The sequence below is a fragment of the Scyliorhinus torazame genome, chromosome 4, assembly GCF_047496885.1.
Source record: "Scyliorhinus torazame isolate Kashiwa2021f chromosome 4, sScyTor2.1, whole genome shotgun sequence".
In the NCBI taxonomy this organism is placed as follows: Eukaryota; Metazoa; Chordata; class Chondrichthyes; order Carcharhiniformes; family Scyliorhinidae; genus Scyliorhinus; species Scyliorhinus torazame.
The window spans coordinates 199,907,179-199,925,856 of NC_092710.1; the positions used below are offsets into that span (position 1 = coordinate 199,907,179).

Consider the following 18,678-nt stretch of genomic DNA (forward strand, 5'->3'; position numbering starts at 1 on the left):
AACCGCATCAAAGCAGATATTGCCAAAGGCGCGATGCATGCTGTGGACGAGTCCATTCCGTTCCAGGTGGAGAGCGATGCATTGGACTTTGCTCTGGCCGCTACCCTCAACCAGGCGGGCAGGCCCGTGGCTTTCTTCTCTTGTACCCTCCATGCCTCCGAAATTCAACACTCCTCCTTTGAAAAGGAAGCCCAAGCCATTGTAGAAGCTGTGCGACATTGGTGGCATTACCTGGCCGGCAGGCGATTCACTCTCCTCACTGACCAACGGTCGGTTGCCTTCATGTTTAACAATACACAGCAGGGCAAAATCAAGAACAAGATTCTGAGGTGGAGGATCGAGCTCTCCACCTACAGCTATGATATCTTGTATCGACCCGGGAAGCTCAATGAGACCCCAGATGCCCTATCCCGCGGTACATGTGCAGCGCACAAGTAGACCGACTTCGGGCCCTCCACAATGACTTCTGTCACCTGGGGGTCACCCTTTTTTTCACTTTATCAAGGCTCGCAGCCTGCCTTACTCCATCGAGGAGGTCAGGAGCGTGACCAGGGACTGCCAGGTCAGCGCCGAGTGCAAACCGCACTTCCATCGGCCAGACAGAGTGCACCTGGTAAAGGCCTTTCGCCCTTTTGAGCGCCTCAGCATCGACTTCAAAGTGCCCCTCCCCTCCACTGATCGGAACGTGTACTTCCTCAACATTGTTGACGAATACTCAAGATTTCCCTTTGCCATCCCATACCCTGACATGACCTCTGCCACCGTCATCAAGGCCCTGCACAGTCTCTTCACCTTGTTTGGTATCCCCACCTACATCCACAGCGATCGGGGTTCCTCCTTCAGGAGCGACGAGTTGCGTCAGTTTCTGCTTAGCAAGGGCATCGCCTCCAGCAGGACGACCAGCTACAACCCCCGGGACAACGGACAGGTGGAAAGGGAGAACGTGATGGTCTGGAAGGCCGTCCTCCTGGCCCTACGGTCTAGAAGTCTCCCAATCTCCCGCTGGCAGGAGGTCCTCTCCGATGCGCTCCACTCCATCCGGTTGCTCCTGTGCACTGCCACCAATGAGACCCCTCACAAACGTATGTTTGCCTTCCCCAGGAAGTCCACCTCCGGGGTCTCGCTCCCGTCCTGGCTGACAGTCCCAGGGCCCGTCCTCCTCCGGAAGCATGCGAGGAGTCATAAATCGGATCCTCTCATCGAAAAGGTCCTGCTCCTCCACGCCAACCCACAATATGCCTACGTGACACATCATGACGGGCGACAGGACACAGTCTCCCTCCGAGATTTGGCACCTGCAGGTTCCCCAGCGACCATCACCACCACCCCCGCCCATACACCGACCCCCCCCCCCCCCCCCCCTCCACCGACTCAACTACTGGGTGAAGAAGAGGACAACACACTCCCGGACGCGCAGGTCTCAACACCGGTGCCCACACCACAGCCGGGACTGAGGTGATCATGGCGGAAGGTCAAGGCCCCCAACAGACTTGATCTTTAAGTCCACTTCACCCCAGCTGGACTCTTTTTTTTAACAGGGGGTGCATGTGGTAAACCACTGTAGTATATTATATGTGTATTGTGGTAAACTGCTACTGTATTACATGTAATGTGGTAAACCACTGCCTGATGGCTCCGCCTCCCCTCGGGCTCGGTATAAAGGTGGCTGGTCTCTGCCTGTGCCCCAGTTCGGGATCAGAGGCCGGGAGGCTTTCTGTTTAGCTTATTAAAGCCTCAGTTACATTCACGACTTATCTTGTGTTCATTGATGGCACATCAGAGGGTAAACTGTGACAGATGTAGATGTGGGTGGAGGGGAAGGAGGAAGCAAAGGGTAGAAAGAGGAAGGAAAGGTGGATAAGATGGGGGGGGGGGGGATAAATATATATAAAGAAAGAAAGAAATGGTAAAAGACAGTTAAAATGAAATGGGATAAAAATAAATAGGTCGAGATGGGATGGAGCTAATCATCTGAGGTTGTTGAATTCGATGTTGAGACCGGAAGGCTGTAGCGTGCCTAACCGGAAGATGAGATGTTGTTCCTCCAGTTTGCATTGAGCTTCACTGGAACATTGCAAGTACAGACATGTGGGCATGGGAGCAGGATCTTGTGTTAAAATGGCAAGCAATTGGAAGGTCAGGGTCCTGAATGTGCACAGATTGAAGGTGCTCAGCAAAGCGATCACCCAGACCAAACGCAGTCTGGGTGATCGCTTTGCTGAGCACCTTCGGTTTCAGATTCCAGCATCCACAGTAATTTGATTTTAACAAGGGCAGGATAGGCATTCGACCACCATGACATGCATGGGAACACCATGACCTGCAAGTTTCCTAACAAGTTACCCACCATCCTGACTTTCAATTAAATTGCTATTCCTTCGCTGTTGTTGTATCAAAACCCTTCCTAATAACATTGTGGGTGTATCTACACCATGTGGACTGCAGAGGTTCACCATCTTCTCAGGGGCACTTAAGAAATGTGGGCAACAAATGCTGGTCTCCTGCACCACCCAGATCCCTTGATGAAATTTAAAGAGAGACTGCAGTGCGACCGTGAATATGGCGCCCAGGAATGCACATTGACATGACAAACAGTTCTTAGCTCTTCACGAATAATACTCCAATGTGAGATCAACCTCACAGTTTCCGATTTGCAAAGTGTTTAGCTGAACTGGAAGCTGCTGATTTGTGTGTCCCTTGTCCTCCCCCGACCCTCTTGCAGTGGTAGTTTGCTAATGCTGCTGTGCGTGGGAGAGACTTTCGAGGTGAGCTCGAGCCCGCCGCAGCCACTTCCTCAGAGGCTGCAGCCTGGGAGAGGCTGACTGCAGCCTTTCCCGCACTGCGGCGTGGGACGCGACAACTGTGAACTCGCAACATGTCGTTTGGTTTCGGTTTATCCGTGACGATGATTGTCAGGTTCCGATATGGGTTTTTTTTTTGGAAAAGGGGCGGAGGGGAATTGCAGCGTTTGTTATGCTGCTTCGGTGGTTTTTTTATGTTTCAAAGATAACCCTCTTTTAATTTATTTTCAGACACCTGCTGTGTGGGGTCGCTCCGCTCGGTTGCAATGAGCTTTGAGGAGGTTGAGCATGAGGGGGGCCCTGTCCGGAACATTCGATCTCTGCCAGCCAAGTTCGTGCTGACGGCCTGCGCCGCCACCATGGCAGAACTAGGTGCAACATTACTTTGTCCTTTCATTTTTATCGGTGCTCAAACGTTGTGCTCAACAGTCCAACATCGGCAGCTTGACTGACCCAACAAATGTAACAAACCTTATTGGCTTGAATAATTCCACCCCAGAATCACACACAAACCACTCATGTCTGCTGAGGGCGGCGTGGAGAGAGGTTTGAACAGTATTTGTTAATTGCCATGTGAATCATTGGGTATTGTGCAAGTTCAGCAGGTTGGAAGCACGCAAATATACTTACTGCCTGTCTGTCCTGGGCAAATATACCATCAAAAGTCGTTAGAATAATGGACAGCTGTCTAAGAGATAGACTGAAGAACTGTACTTAACTGAGAAATCGCCAACATACATTTATATTCTGCTCAACACATACCTGACATTTAAAAGCGTGGAATTAGCTGGGATATATTTCTATATTTTTGGAATCAGCCTTTTGGTCTTCTGGAAGATATTTCTAATAAAACTAAAACTTATGGCAATGCCGAGTAAACCACAAGATTAGATAACTTGGCTGAGAAACAAATCTGAGTGAGGAACGGTGTTAGGTTAGAGGTAGGCACTGCTTGTAACCCTTTTGTTAACTATAATAGTGGTCTTGATACAACCACCAATTGTAAACTTATATAATTCATAAGAGCTAAAACCTGCAGAGTGTGAGGGGAAATGGATGAAAATAGTGATTTGCATAAAGATTGAGATACAAGTGAGCAGACAGAAGTCAAATGAAAGTTAGCATTCACAAAACCACATTGTGGTTAGCACTGCTGCCCACAGCGCCTGGGATCCGGGTTCAATTCTGACCTTGGGTGTATAAAATAAAGGGCATCGAATTGCTATAGGGAGACGAATAAGAGACCCAGAAATGATAAGACTTGTCAATGTGGAGAACCAATTACAATGCAAATAGAACATTGTGATCCATAACCAGGAATGAGTATGGAGAGAGTAGGCAGGCTTTTTAGGAATATGGGCTGAGATTCCAGGAGGGTAGTGAATCTGTGGAATTCTTTACCGCAGAGAGCTACAGAGGCTGGGTTGTGAATTATGTTCACGGTTGGGATAGACATTCTTAATCAGTTAGGAAGATAGTGTTACGGGGATGACGCTGGAAAGTGGAGTTGAGGATTATATCAGATCAGCCATGATCTCATTGAATGGGTGGAGTAGACTTGATGGGCCAAATGGCCTACTTCTGCTCCTATGTCTCATGATCTTTTGATCTAATATCAAACCCATTAACCTCAATGTGTGCCGTTAATTCATTACTTTTGTGCCCAATGCTCCGTGCATTTAAGTAAAGAGCCTTTAATTTTGCCTTGTTACCATTTTTTCCCCTTTTTGACCCTATTTGTTGATTGTTTTAGTGTTGTACACTTTCCCTTCTCTGGTACCACACACTGGGTATCATTACCAAAATAGTTGCCTTTGATTTCTGATAAGGTTAATGCAAAATATTTGTGTGGCATGCCATTCTGGGTTGCATTTTACAGGATGCTAACAATGCAATAATAGCTAGATTTCAATTTATTTGCTTTGCTGCTTCCGTGACCCATAATTGACCAGATTGTAATTTATTTATTTCTTAGTGACGTTTCCACTTGATTTGACTAAAACAAGACTTCAGATTCAAGGAGAAGCCGCTTCTCATCAATTTTTAGGTGATAAAACAAAAAAACCTTATAGAGGGATGATCCAGACAGCAGTTGGAATAGTGAAAGAAGAGGGCCTGTTTAAACTCTGGCATGGTCTTACTTCTGCCATCTGCAGACATACAGGTGATTATCTAACTAGATTCAGTGCAGCCTTTTTGATTTTTTTTTTAATAAACAATTTTAATGAGGTATCTTTTGGCATTGTAAACAGTAGAATTACAAAACGAGAAAACAAAAGGACTGTACAGTAAACAAAATACATAGTGCAATTGCCGTAGCCTGCCCTACCCAGATCTGCCAAATTGACCCGCTAGACAACATTCCCCTAACCCTCTCCCCCACCGCCCCCCCCCCCCCCCTCCCCTGCTGATGATTAAATTATCTGTAAAGAAGTCAATGAATGGTTGCCACCTCCGGGCGAACCCTAACAACGACCTTCTGAAGGCGAACTTGATTTTCTCTCAGCCCAGGAAACTCGCCATATCTGACAGCCAGGCTTCCGACTTCGGAGGCTTTGAGTCTCTCCAAGCTAGAAGTATCCGTCTCCGGGCTACCAGGGAAGCAAAGGCCAAGACGTCGGCCTCTTTCTCCCCCTGGACTTCCGGGGCCTCTGAAACCCCCAAAATCGCCACCTCTGGACTCATTGCCACCCTCGTGTCCAGCACTCTAGACTTGATGTCCTCAAACCCCTGCCAGTATCTCCTCCGTTTTGGACAAGCCCAAAACATGTAGACATGGTCTGCCGGTTCTCCCAGACACTTTACACACCTGTCCTCTACGCCGAAGAATCTGCTCATCCGGGACACTGTCATGTGGGCCCGGTGGACGACCTTAAATTGAATCAGGCCAAGCCTGGCACATGTTGCAGTCCCATTGACCCTGCTCAGCCCGTCCGCCCACAGCCTTCCTCAATCTCCCCTCCCAACTCCTCCTCCCATTTATGCTTCAGCTCCTCGGTCTGCATCTCCTCCGACCCCATGAGCTCCTTGTAAATATCCGGGGCACTTCCCTCCCCCACCCATCCTCTAGACACTACCCGATCTTGGATGCCTTTTTGGTTTATTAATGTGTGATCATTTCCTAAGTAAAAATTATTGTTATTTCACTGTTTTGCCACGTGTGCTCCCAATTACTGAATGCAGAAATGTATCTTGGATTATATAAAATTGGAATATAAACTTGGGTTATATAAAAGTGGAATATTCATTTATGCTCTACTTGCGACAGCTTTCGTTTCACGTGGCAGTAGAATATGATAAGCCTAAGTTCCTTTTCAAAAGTCAGATTTCCTGTCTTACAGGGCAGCACTTACACTATTGTTTCACAGGGTTCCGGGTTCGATTCCCGGCTTGGGTCACTGTCTGTGGAGCTACCTGATCTCCCCGTATCTGCGTGGGTTTCCTCCGGGTGCTCCGGTGTCCTCCCACAAGTCCCGAAAGATGTGCTGTTAGGTAATTTGGACATTCTGAATTCTCCCTCTGTGACCCGAACAGGCGCCGGAATGCGGCGATTAGGGGCTTTTCACAGTAGCCAATTTGCACATAGCAGTCTGTCCCAAATAGCAATGTGATAATGACCAACTTTTTTACTTTAGTTATGTTGATTGAGGCATAAATATTCTCAGGACACCAGGGAAATCTCTTTGAGTAATGTGACAGGAGATATTACATCCACCTGAGAGAGAAACCTCGGGTTGAGGTTTCATCTGAAAAATGCCATATTTGACCCTTCAGGACTCCATTAGTATTGGATTGGAGTATCAGTCTAGATTTGAGTGCTCGCCTTTTTAGAAAAAAAAAATTTAAAGAGTGCCCAATCATTTTATTTTTCCTATTACGGGGCAATTTAGCATGGCCAATCCACCAACCCTGCACATCTCTGGTTTGTGGGGGTGAAACCCCCGCAGTCACCGGGAGAATGTGCAAACTCCACTCAGACAGTGACCTGGGGCCGGGATCGAACCCACGTCCTCAGCGCCGTAGGCAGCAGTGCTAACCATTGCGCCACTGTGCTACCTGTGCTCACCTTTCTGAATAGATCTTAAAACCACAACCTGACCCATGGCTATTGGTAATAGATTATCTTCTCCACCAATTCTGCCCCTAAGACTCTCTCAAACAAAACAGTGTGTATTAGAACATAGGGATAGAGTTAAAATATTTGCCTGGCCAAGACCATTCCTTATAAAAAATTATGTACAGCCTGCTCAATTGTGGAGTGTATCTTGACCTTTAATTTGAGAAGGAAATCTTGGAAACGTTTTCCACTGCATCTACATATATTTATTGTGTGAAAGGTGCCTTTACTTTTAATTGTCTTTTCTCATAAACAGTAACTTGGAAATAAATGTTTTAGGCCTCATTCTTTTCTTGTTTTTTTTAGTTGCCATGTGGAGGAACATTTCTGGTACTCTATCAAGGCTGTTGTTGGCTCTGAGTAACTCATTCTTACCACCATGCTGGCTGATTGCATTTGCTAGGCATTGTTTGTACATGCATAGCTACAACACCTGACAACCCATCTGGATTTGGGGCGGGAGCATATAACTTTTATAGAATTTACAGTGCAGAAGGAGGCCATTCGGCCCATCGAGTCTGCACCAGCTCTTGGAAAGAGCATCCTACCCAAGGTCAACATCTCCACCCTATCCCCATAACCCAGTAGCCCCACCGAACACTCAGGGCAATTTTTGACACTAAGGGCAATTTATCATGGCCAATCCACCTAACCTGCACATCTTTGGACTGTGGGAGGAAACCGGAGCACCTGGAGGAAACCCACGCACACACGGGGAGGATGTGCAGACTCCGCACAGACAGTGACCCAAGCCGGAATCGAACCTGGGACCCTGGAGCTGTGAAGCAATTGTGCTATCCACAGTGCTACCATGCTTGCCTTATTTAAGGCTTCTCAACAATTCTAACGTTCTGCCACAGGAACGGCTGAGTTAACTTACTGCCAGTGGGGATGGTGCTTGGCCCTTGCTTTGCACCTCCGATGGCATAGATGCAAAATTCAGAATAGCAGACATCAACCATACTGTGTCACAACCCATAATGGTATTGACTTCATTTAAATAAAAATACACGGTGGTGACGTGATGTGAGCACGGGAGCGGCTGCGCTTTCGCGAGCTCCGGCTCTGCTCATTTTCTAATCCTTTATTTTATCCTGATGACCATTTCATATTTGTTTTTCTTGGCATATATGTCTTGGCATATATGTCTTGCGTTATGTCGCTGGAGGATCCTGATATCCTGATTGGTGCTTTGTGAAGAGGAGTCAAAATAAATCCCAGTGAATCCTCGTTTGATGGTAGCGGTTGGGGTATGCTGATGTGAGGCCCAGCTTGCAGTAGCATTGTTGCCGGTGAGAGCATTTTTGATTCGGCGGATGATGGCCGCCATTGAGAATGTTGTTCTGGATATAGGTCTCGGCTCTAGGTGCAGGTCTTTAGAGTTCACGTTGAAGATTTGAGAGGTATCCTTGGGAGAATGGTGGAAGCAGATATGAGAGTTCTTGCATTCGAAAGAGCACTTTCCCTGGCAAGGGCCTGCCTTTGAGACATCGAGATCATGGTGCATGATGTGTTGTTTACCCTGAAGTGTTTGGGTGGTAGAGGCTGGACAAGATCTGTCAATGTGTCAGATCCCTGGTGAGAAGTGGGAGGCGAGTTCCCGATTGAGTTTGAAAATTGGCTGTCGTGCTTTAGCAATCTTGGACTGGAGGCCAGGTGCATCAGGTTTGACGGAGCACAGCGTAAGCGGTCTTTGAGGCCTGGGGTTGGTTGGGCTCCCGACCACTGTCCCTATATTATCCTATCCTCAATGCTCGTTGTGAAGGGTTGGAAGTGGCTGAACATGTCAGGTCACCCGCTGCCGGGGCCTGTGCTGTGGTTCGCTTGAGCATCAGGGTGACAGCACGGTAGAAGTGAAGGTGCTTCGTTCGTTGGATCCTGCCTTGGATCCTGCAGAAGTGTTTGATGATCCTGCCTCGGCTTTGGGCTTCTTGAGCAACATAGATCATGTTATAATCCTGAAATTCTTCTATAATTCTGGACGTTACTCCCTTATGATTATGTATCGGGTTTTTATTTGTTTATAAATATTTCTTTATTTTGAATTTAAGAATCCATACATATCTCCATCGATTTTGGGGCAAATTATGCATCCTGGGGAGGATTGGGTTCTCACTGACTCTTCTTTGAGGTTGAACCTTTGGTTTTTTTCTGTAGAGCTATTAGAATGGGAGGATCTGAATGGTGGTGCACGCTGAAGTGGGTTTGATTAACCCTTGGCTGGTCTGTTGAAGAGAGAGAGATGGTTTTGTATTGTCAGAGCCCTTCGCCTCATGTGGGAGTGGGTTTGATGGGGGAGGTGGCCACCCTAACTCTAGTTATACGAGGGAGGAGTGCTCACCTGGCACTTCCAGAGTGCCAGGCTGGCAGTGCCAAGGTGCCCAGGTGCTGGGGAAGTGCAAGGGTACCACCCTGCCCTGTTCCAGAACACCCGGGGTTCTCTAATGGCCTGCAAGACCCCACCCCTCCCAAGGTGCCGTCATGCCTGGTCCACGTTTGTAGAAACCTGTGCCAAACGGCGCCCTGGCAAGGTCTTGCAGGCCCGGCTGTTGACGCCAAGGCGCCGGGTGAAAGCGGCGTCCCAGTATTTAAAAGAGCCTATTGGAGTCAAGTCGACTCGCTCCACCTGCACGGAGCCTGATTTGGGGCTTTCGTGGGATTCACCCATTAAGCCTGGAACTCCACCAGGCTCAACACGGTCACTGAATCACCCAAAATCTTTTTATAGAACACTAAATATTTTTGTCATAAACAAGAAATATTATTTAACTAAAGATAAGAATTCCGTGAGTGATGGGATAAATCACAAGACCTCTGCCTTGCTAAATTACTGCCTCCAAAGATAAAATCTCACCACAAAGTCTGATAATGGCATTGTAATCAGCAAGCAGGAGATATATTTAAAATAAGTAGAAAATAACTTGCATTCATATAATGCCTTTCATGACTCGGGGCACCCCAAAATGCTTCCCAGCCAATGAAGTACTTTGGATGTTTAGTCCCCGTTGGACTGGTGAAATTTAAGATCTAACTCATTATGCAACCGTGCAGGCACAGCAAATCAAATTGCTTATGCGTATTACCAATGAGTTTAGGGACCAAGGTTCAAATTCCACATTGAATCATGGAATCATAGAATTTACAGTGCAAAAGGAGGCCATTTGGCCCTTCGAATCTACACCGGCCCTTGAAAGAGCTCCCTACTTAAGCCCATGCCTCAACCCTATCCCCGTAACCCAGTAACCCCACCTAACATTTTTGGACACGAAGGGACAATTTAGCATAGCCAATCCACCTAACCTGCACATCTTTGGACTGTGGGAGGAAACCGGATCACCCGGAGGAAACCCACGCAGACACGGGAGAAAGTGCAAACTCCATACAGACAGTCACCCGAGGCTGGAATTGAACCTAGGTCCCTGGAGCTGAGAGGCAGCAGTGTTATCCACTGTGCCACCCCCACTGGAGTGCTGTGGGGTAGTGTCAGTGCAGGCCAGGCATCTCCTATTAAGGGAATCTCTGTTTTGTGTCTTTCAACACTTAGTTGAAAATTGATGGAGTCATCCACCTTCCTTGTAACAGCAAGGGATGTGTAATCCAGTGAGTCACAACAAGAAGGAAATCTGAGATTGAGGATGGGTATTTTATGGTCTCTTTTTTTTAAAAAAGGCTTGATATGCAGAAAGTATAAAGCATTTTTCCTTTACTGTTTGTATTCTGAATGTAACCTTTATGTACACTGATACCTTCTACCTTTTCTTTTTGAAATGGCATATACTAGTGTATTCTGGAGTACGGATAGTTACCTATGAACATCTCCGTGATTCTGTACTTTGCAAGGATGAAGAAGGCTGTTTCCCACTGTGGTAAGTGTAAATTTAGTTCAAGCTTGTAATCTATTATGAACATGCACAGGTTTGGTTTATGAGTTAATATATTAAAATTCTTTAAAAGCATGCACTATTTTAAACACATGTTAGAAGTATAAAGAAGAAGGACAAGGTGATCATTTTATGCTTTTTATTGTGCCTTGCTACAGCAAAATGTGGATCAATAATTGAAAAATTGTCACAGACTTTGATCTTGCTACTGTAAGATAGTGGTCTAAAATAGTTACTCTATAAATGGACATTTCTGGCTCCTAAGATTGCAACTTTGCAACAAACTACTTTGGACAACCTAAAAGTGAAAATAATACAGACAAATTAACAAGAAAAATAAGGGAGGAGGCAAAAAGTTTAAAATAAACAATAAATATAACTTAGTCCAGTCATACAAATGTTGGATTGCTTGTCCCTGGCAATGTGGTTCAGTTGGGGGAGGGAGAAGCAGGATCAGTTAAAATGTGCCATCTCAGGTGGAGGTGATCTGCATTCTTCTATTGTGACTATATAAAAATAAAGTGGCCGTTTCAGGAGTGGGATCGAAAAACCCCCAACTTAATCTGCCCTAGCTAAACTTATAAATCTGTTCATTGACAGAGTGTTGTTTGTGGGAGCTTGCTGTGCACATAATGTCTGCCTTGTTTCCGACATTACAACGGGGACTAAACATCCAAAGTACTTCATTGAATAAAGCACTTTGGGGTGCCCCAATATCATGAAAGGCATTATATGAATGCAAGTTCTTTACTTATTTTAAATATATCTCCTGTTTGCTGATTACAATGCCATTATCAGACTTTGTGATGAGATTTTACATTTGGAGGCAGTAATTCCAGGACCGAGCCCTGTTCTTGGTGATATGCTGAAGGTCACTATAACTCCCTTTGACTGTGAGCAGCCTCTAGCTTCACAGCTGAAGGCTATTGTTAATAAGGAATTGGCCTTGTTAGTTGTGAGAGTCCTTCACAGCTGCAGTTTGTGTTTGCTGCTTTTTCCTGCTGGTTGCTGCATATGTCTGGAGGTTGCTATTGCTGTTTCCCTCCTTTTCTGTAGTCGGAAAGAAGGACACATTTTTATAAGATATCTGGCGGGCTCAGGGGTGGGCATGAGTCCAGAAGACAATTGAGTTTGAAGCAAGGAGATGCTGCAGGACCTGCTGCGCAACATTGCTCCAAATGGGCCACCTGCTAATGCCATTAAAGAATTGCTAATGTTATTATTGCTGATATGAGTAACTGGCTCTTCACCGTGGGTTAAACATGCTGGAAGTCAAGGTTGTTCAACTTTAAGCAGCAGTGGAACATGTGGATGCCAGGATTTGGTGAGATTGGGCCATGTGGGAGGGTCTGCACTGCTGTGGCTCCTGGATGGAGAATGGCACTGATACGTGGAACAAGTAACACATTGATAAACAGATCATTTCTACGACAAAGTTCTGGACATGATAACACATATCATGTGTTTGTTTTTCTTTGTGAAAATGAGCTAATATAGCTTTGTATTAGTACCAATGTGGAACGATGGCCTTTCTTTGTTGTTCAATGGTTAGTGTGATATGTGGACTCTTATGTACTTGATTTTCAAGTCTTTGTTACAGTTAGCCTTTTAATAAACAAAATATTCTCAAGTGGCTTCTCATGAATACACGTGCCACGTCTCAGATGATGATTATTGCATCGCATTTCAATCAAACTTTGAAGCCTGACCAGTTTTCCTGAACTCGAGAAGCATCAGCACCATAGAGGCAGCTGCCAATCAAACACATGAGAGTTGGGTTTAAGCACTGGGAATATCCTCGCGACCAAAGGTTAAGTGGGAGGGCACTTGAATGCTGTCTCCCGAATGTTCCCGACTGGGGTCTTGGGTTTGGAGCTCTTGCTGTGCCGGGTGTGTGTGCAGAGCAAGGTTCTCCACAAATGGCTCGGTGAATGGCACTCTGAGAGAAGGGTGGGGGAGGCTTGGGGGATTTGAGAGTCCTGGGGAGGAAGCCCTAATCGATTGTCAGCCTCTCTCCTTCTCCAATTCTTTATAGATATAACAACATGGCTGGTGGTGTCGGTCCCACAGAGGCTGCCCTTATGGTGCTGGTGGCAGCCCAGACAGCCAGACACTGGATAAGGCGGTAGCAGCGTCGTTGGAGGCGGAACCCCGTGTGCAGGGGGACACCGCACACCGTGAAGATCCAGTCCCCATCATACCGAGGAGGAACCCAGAGGAGGATGCCGGCGACGGCCCATGGCGTACAGTCATCGTTGGTCTTTCAATGAGATGATGGACAGCATATGAGGCTTCATCTCAAGAACATCCTCGCGGACATGGCATCCTGTGGAGGAGGAGGAGGACACTGTCCCGGTAGCCGTGATGGTCAGAGCAGCCCTGAAACTCTATGCCACCAGTTCATTCCAGGGCTCAAGCGGGGACCTGTGTAGCATTTCCCAAGTTACTACCCACAAATGTATCTGTGAGATTAGCAGACTGTCATCTTGGAGCTTGACCAAGCCCATCAAGGTGCCTGGGCTGCAGGATTCTCTGCCATCGCCGGGATGCCCCAGGTCCACGGGGTAATTGATGGCACGCATGTCACCTTGCGCGCACCAGGGCATAGGGAGTTTCCTTCATTAACAGCAAGAGTTCCACTCCCTGAATGTTCAACTCGGGTGCAACCACTGCCACCGGATCATGTGCGTGTGTACCCATTTCCCAAGGAGCATGCATGACAGCTACATCCTGGGACATTCGGACTTCCTCGGCGTCTTCGAGGACCACCCCAGGATGACAGGTTGGCTCTTGGGGATAAGGGGTATCCGCCGAGGACCTGGCTGATGATGCCAGTACGGAGATAGTGAACATTGGCAATTTCGGATATCAGGGCGGAGACTCGATACAGTGAGGCCCATGTTGCCAGAGGATGTCCCTCTTTGTGGTGGTCTGCTGTGCCCTCCACAACCTGGCTGTAATGACTTAGACCAGGCCTTTGAGATTGGCCAATTGGAATACGAGTTCCCTGATTAGTGGCCCAATCAGGGATCCTCTTCTTTGTATATAACAGAGAGTGTCAGATCCTCTGCACTCCCGGTGTAGACAGCAAGCTGAATGCACACAGTCGTACTGTTGTTGGTTCTGTTAATAAAAGAGATTCTGGTGAAGGAACTTCTCCCTCCGTGGCCTGGTGATATTCTGGAGGAGGAAAGCGGGGTGATATTCTGGAGGAGGAAAGACATGCGGCCTTGCATGAGGAGGAGGCAGACCAGGAGGGATTGTGGACGAGCCGGGGAGGACCCACAGGTGTAGCTGGAAGATGGAGGACAGGCGGCAAGGGTCCAACATGCTCTGAGGACTAGGGAGGCGCTCATCCTCGCCTGCTTCTCATAGGACGAGGCTTTGTCCATCAGCTCACCCTCCCCATCCCCTCTTTGCCCACTGCTCCCATTCCCCTCTTCCCTCTATACCACCCCCCCCAACCCCCAGACTACCTTGTTCCACCCTCCCAGGGTCTGTAACATCACCCCAGCGTGATGGGTCTGTGTTGGCACTGTCAACGGGTCGATAAGGGATGGGATGAAGATGCAGATTAACATGACAGGCTGCTGCACATTTATCAGGTGTAACATGTTTCAATAGTGAACATTGGCGCAGGGGAGGCGGGGAAGGAGGGGTGGGGTGGGACAGGGGAGGGGGTGGGGGGGGGTTGGCAGGGCAGGGGAGGGAGGGGGGGCGGGGAAGGAGAGAGCGGGGCGTTGCAGGGGAGGGAGAGGGGGTGGGGGAGGGTGGGGCAGGGCAGGGGGAAAAAATAGTGAACATTGGCAATTTCCAATTTCTTTAGTTACATATAGTGTCCCCCCCCGGTGCCCCTCAGTAATCCTCTCTCTTCATCTTACATGGTCTGCTGCCACACCTAGGTGTTTCTCCAGGATGCAAATCAGAGGTAGAGGCAGCATGCTGCTTCCCGCACCCTGTGGCCTTTGATGCTCTTAGCGGACGTCCCCACCTGATGTACATCAGCAACTGCGTGGTGCTCACCAGATTATGCCCAGAAGCCTTTCCACTAATGTCACCCACCGAGCTGTGCGTAACTGCACTGGTGTAAGATGGGGGTAATTGTTGTAACGCCTCGATGGTGGTCTCCTCCGAACTCTTCTCTGAGGTGATCTTTGGTTGGGGGGTGGGGGGGGGGGGGGGCCTGGCCCTGGCCCTGGCCCTATCAGATGAAGATCCTGCGAGAGAATATACATGTGGTCAGTGAGAGGGAAGGGTCATTTTGGCTGGCATGAACAACTCTCACCTCCCTGGTGCAGACCACTCTTTCTGCCAGTGACTGCTCTCTCCTTGGACAACCCCACAATCTCCAGAGCCTGTTCCTCACAGGGGGTGAGGACTTGGATTTCTGGTACTCCGCACCCCCTTCTTGGCCCTTTCCTGGATATTATGGGCTATCTTCTCCTGTGAGGACAAAGTGAGAGCACTATGATGAACCTCGCGCTTGATGGATTAGGGGGTCTATAGCAGGTCGCATGTGTGGGCACCGCAGCAGGACATGAAGGGGTTCTGCTAGTGGGTGCCAGGTGGCTCTGAGGAACAAGCACAAAGATCTGATGTGGGGCAGGTGCAAGGTGACAGCCAGTGATTTGTGGAGGGGCGGGGGGCATTGGTTTGGGAGTTTGAGATGTGGCAGGCGGAACTGGTGCCAGGAGAGAGGTGGCAGCCTTGCAGCTTGGTGAAGGTCGTTGGTCTACCAACATCGGAAGCTAGTCTTCCTGGTCATGCTGCCCCTCTGACAGCCATTGCCACTGCCTCGCAGGCAGTATTGGTGACCCTGCTGCTGGCCCTCTGACCTCCTCAGGGTGCCCCGCCAATCACGCACAAAACTGATACTTGAAATGTTTCCATTAAATCACACCTATGTGTTCCACTCCAACAGCGCCACTCTCGATGTCCCTGGGGAAATAATCAGGGAGTCCGGTAATAATAGCTTCATTGAGAATTTGGAGGTAGTTTCGCCAACACTTCGGGTTGGGGGCAGGGTCAAGGGACATGCCGATTCGAGGGAACCACAGATTTGAGCTAGGGAAGTGGGACGGAAATTTTTGGAAATGGGAGGAGAAGGGGATTAAGACACTCAAAGATTTGTTTCTTGGGGGTCGATTTGCAGGAGTGAAGGAGCTGGGAGCAAAGTATGGGCTGGAGCGGGTGGAAATGTTTAGATACATGCAAGTTCGAGATTTTGCCAGGAAGGAGATACAGAGCTTCCCGGTGGAGCTGGCCTCCACATTGCTGGAGGAGGTGCTGACGACAGGGGGACTGGAGAAGTGGGTAGCGTCAGCGGTTTACGGAGCTATTTTGGAAGAGGAGAAGGCACCACTGGAAGGGATCAAAGCAAAGTGGGAGGAAGAGTTGGGAGAGAGTATGGAGGAGGGGTTTTGGTGTGAGGTGCTCCGGAGAGTAAATGCCTCCACCTCGTGCGCAAGATTGGGGCTGATACAGTTGAAGGTGACATATGGAGCAAATCTCACGAGGGCGAGGATGAGCCAATTCTTTGAAGGGGTAGAAGATGTGTGCGAACATTGCAGGGGGGGCCCCGCAAATCATGTTCCTATGTTTTGTTCCTGTCCAAAGCTGGAGGATTACTGGAAGGAGGTTTTTAGGGTAATCTCTAAAGTGGTGCACGTGAAACTGGACCCGGGACCTCGGAGGCCATATTCGGACCAGCCAGGGTTGGAAACGGGTGCGGAGGCAGATGTTGTAGTCTTCGCCTTGTTGATCACCCGAAGGCGGATCCTGTTGGGGTGGAGAGGTCTCCACCCTGTGCCCTGGTGTGGCGGGGGGGGACCTGTTGGACTACTTGACTCTTGAGAAGGTTAAGATTGAACTGAGGGGAAGGATAGAGGGGTTCTGCAATTCATGGGCGTTATTCGTTATGCACTTTCAAGAATTGGATAACAGTCGAACATTAGTGGGTGGAGAGGTTGGGGGGAGGGGGACTGTATGCGTTAATGGTGACTATGGGTGATTCCTGATCCCTTTTTGTTATTTGTTTGTTAACATGTGGGCAGTTGTTTGGGGTTTGGTGGGAGGATGGGATTGCTGTTGATATGGGGATTGACATTATATTCGTTACTGCTTATTGTTTATTGTTGATCGGTGCAAATGTGGGAGAAAATGTGAAAAAGGAGGAGAATAAAAATATTTTTTTAAAATGTGTTCCACTCGTTATTTTTATATATTTATCTATAGTTTTTACATAATTGATTGTTGATATCCTTTGGAATAGTGATAAAGTACAGCTTAGGCTAGCCTAGGTGATGGAGCAAGGAAACTAAATTCTCAAGGCAGTGATACAAATGAAAGAATATTAAACGCCAACAATATGTGTTGTCCATTGGCTTGGGCAGGAAAGCTGTGATAGGAGGAATGGTGGCTGGAGGTCTTGGTCAGTTTTTTGCGAGCCCAGCAGATCTGATCAAAGTCCAGATGCAAATGGAAGGGAGGAGAAGGCTTGAAGGAAAACCGCCGAGGTGAGGCAAATATCTGACGTTTATATTTATGTTTATGTGATCTGAATCTGAATTTTGGAAAATAACTTTTAATCAGATATCCTATAGTTCGGGACATGGGAACAGAGGCCGCTCATTTAAGACAGAGATGAAGAGGAATTTCCTTTCTCAGAGGGTAGTGAATCTGTGGAATTCTTTACCGCTGAGGGCTGTGGAGGCTGGGCCGTTAAGTATGTCCAAGGCTGAACAAACTAGGCCGGAATTCTTTGGCTGTTCGCTGGTGGTGGGACCCTGGTTCCGCCAGCATCGCATCCCCATCTGCGGGTTTCCCGGCGGCATGGGGTGGTGTCAATGGGAATTCCCATTGACAGCTGCGGGAACAGAAGAATTAGATTCTGTCCTAATCGGGGCAAGATATTTGAGCCACGTGCAGAGGAGAACATGTCGTCATCAAAACAGTTCCGTTTTGAGTATTTCATGTCTTATATTTGTTACCACCGGCCCCAGGTGAGATTCCCTAAAAGGTGTTGATCTGGGCAAGACTCTCGGTTTGTCACTGTCTGGCTAGCTGGGATACCCCCCAAATTGTACAAACCCTGGTGAGGTGGAATGACTGGTTCCGTCTCTATTTTAAAATTCATTTACGGGATGTGGGCGTCGCTGGTTAGGCCAGCATTTATTGCCTATCCCCAGTTACCCTTCAGAAGGTGGTGGTGAAGGTGTTGCCTTCCAGAACTGCTGCAGTCCCTGAGGCGTAGGTGAGGATCGGGAGGGATTTCCAGGATGTTAGATTTCCAGAAGGCCTTTGACAAGGTGCCACATAGGAGACTTAAATAAGTTAAAAGCCCATGGTGTTAAGGGTAAGATCCTGACATGGCTAGAGGATTGGCTGACTGGCAGAAGGCAAAGAGTGGGATAAAGGGGTCTTTTTCAGGATGGCAGCCGGTGACTAGTGGTGTGCCTCAGGGGTCTGTGCTGGGACCACAACTTTTTACAATATACATTAATGATCTGGAAGAAGGAACTGAGGCACTGTTGCTAAGTTTGCAGATGATACAAAGATCTGTAGAGGGACAGATAGTATTGAGGAAGCAAGGGGGCTGCAGAAGGACTTGGACAAGCTAGGAGAGTGGGCAATGAAGTGGCAAATGAAATACAATGTGGAAAAGTGTGAGGTTATGCACTTTGGAAGGAGGAATCTAGGCATAGGCTATTTTATAAATGGGGAAATGCTTCGGAAAGCAGAAGCACAAAGGGACTTGGGAGTCCTTGTTCACAATTCTCTTAAGCTTAATGTGCAGGTTCAGTCGGCAGTTAAGGCAAATGCAATGTTAGTATTCATGTCAAGAGAGCTAGAATACAAGACCAGGGATGTACTTCTGAGG

The 18,678-nt window shown here is 47.9% G+C and overlaps 1 protein-coding gene across 4 annotated transcripts in view; it reads left to right on the forward strand.

Moving 5' to 3' along the window:
- Positions 1 to 2,769: 2,769 nt before the first annotated feature.
- The window catches only part of slc25a27 (solute carrier family 25 member 27), a 37,879-nt gene continuing 21,970 nt past the window's right edge, over positions 2,770 to 18,678 (forward strand). Inside the window, exons 1-5 of one of the 4 annotated variants that reach the window (XM_072499099.1) lie at positions 2,770 to 2,916; positions 3,033 to 3,173; positions 4,777 to 4,965; positions 10,700 to 10,784; positions 17,192 to 17,314. In XM_072499099.1, the coding sequence (XP_072355200.1) occupies positions 3,068 to 3,173; positions 4,777 to 4,965; positions 10,700 to 10,784; positions 17,192 to 17,314 (503 nt within the window). In that variant the 5' untranslated portion in view covers positions 2,770 to 2,916; positions 3,033 to 3,067. Of the gene's footprint in view, positions 2,917 to 3,032; positions 3,174 to 3,209; positions 3,348 to 4,776; positions 4,966 to 10,699; positions 10,785 to 17,191; positions 17,315 to 18,678 lie in introns of those variants that run through there. The other 3 variants (XM_072499100.1, XM_072499103.1, XM_072499101.1) reach the window with 3 other exon arrangements.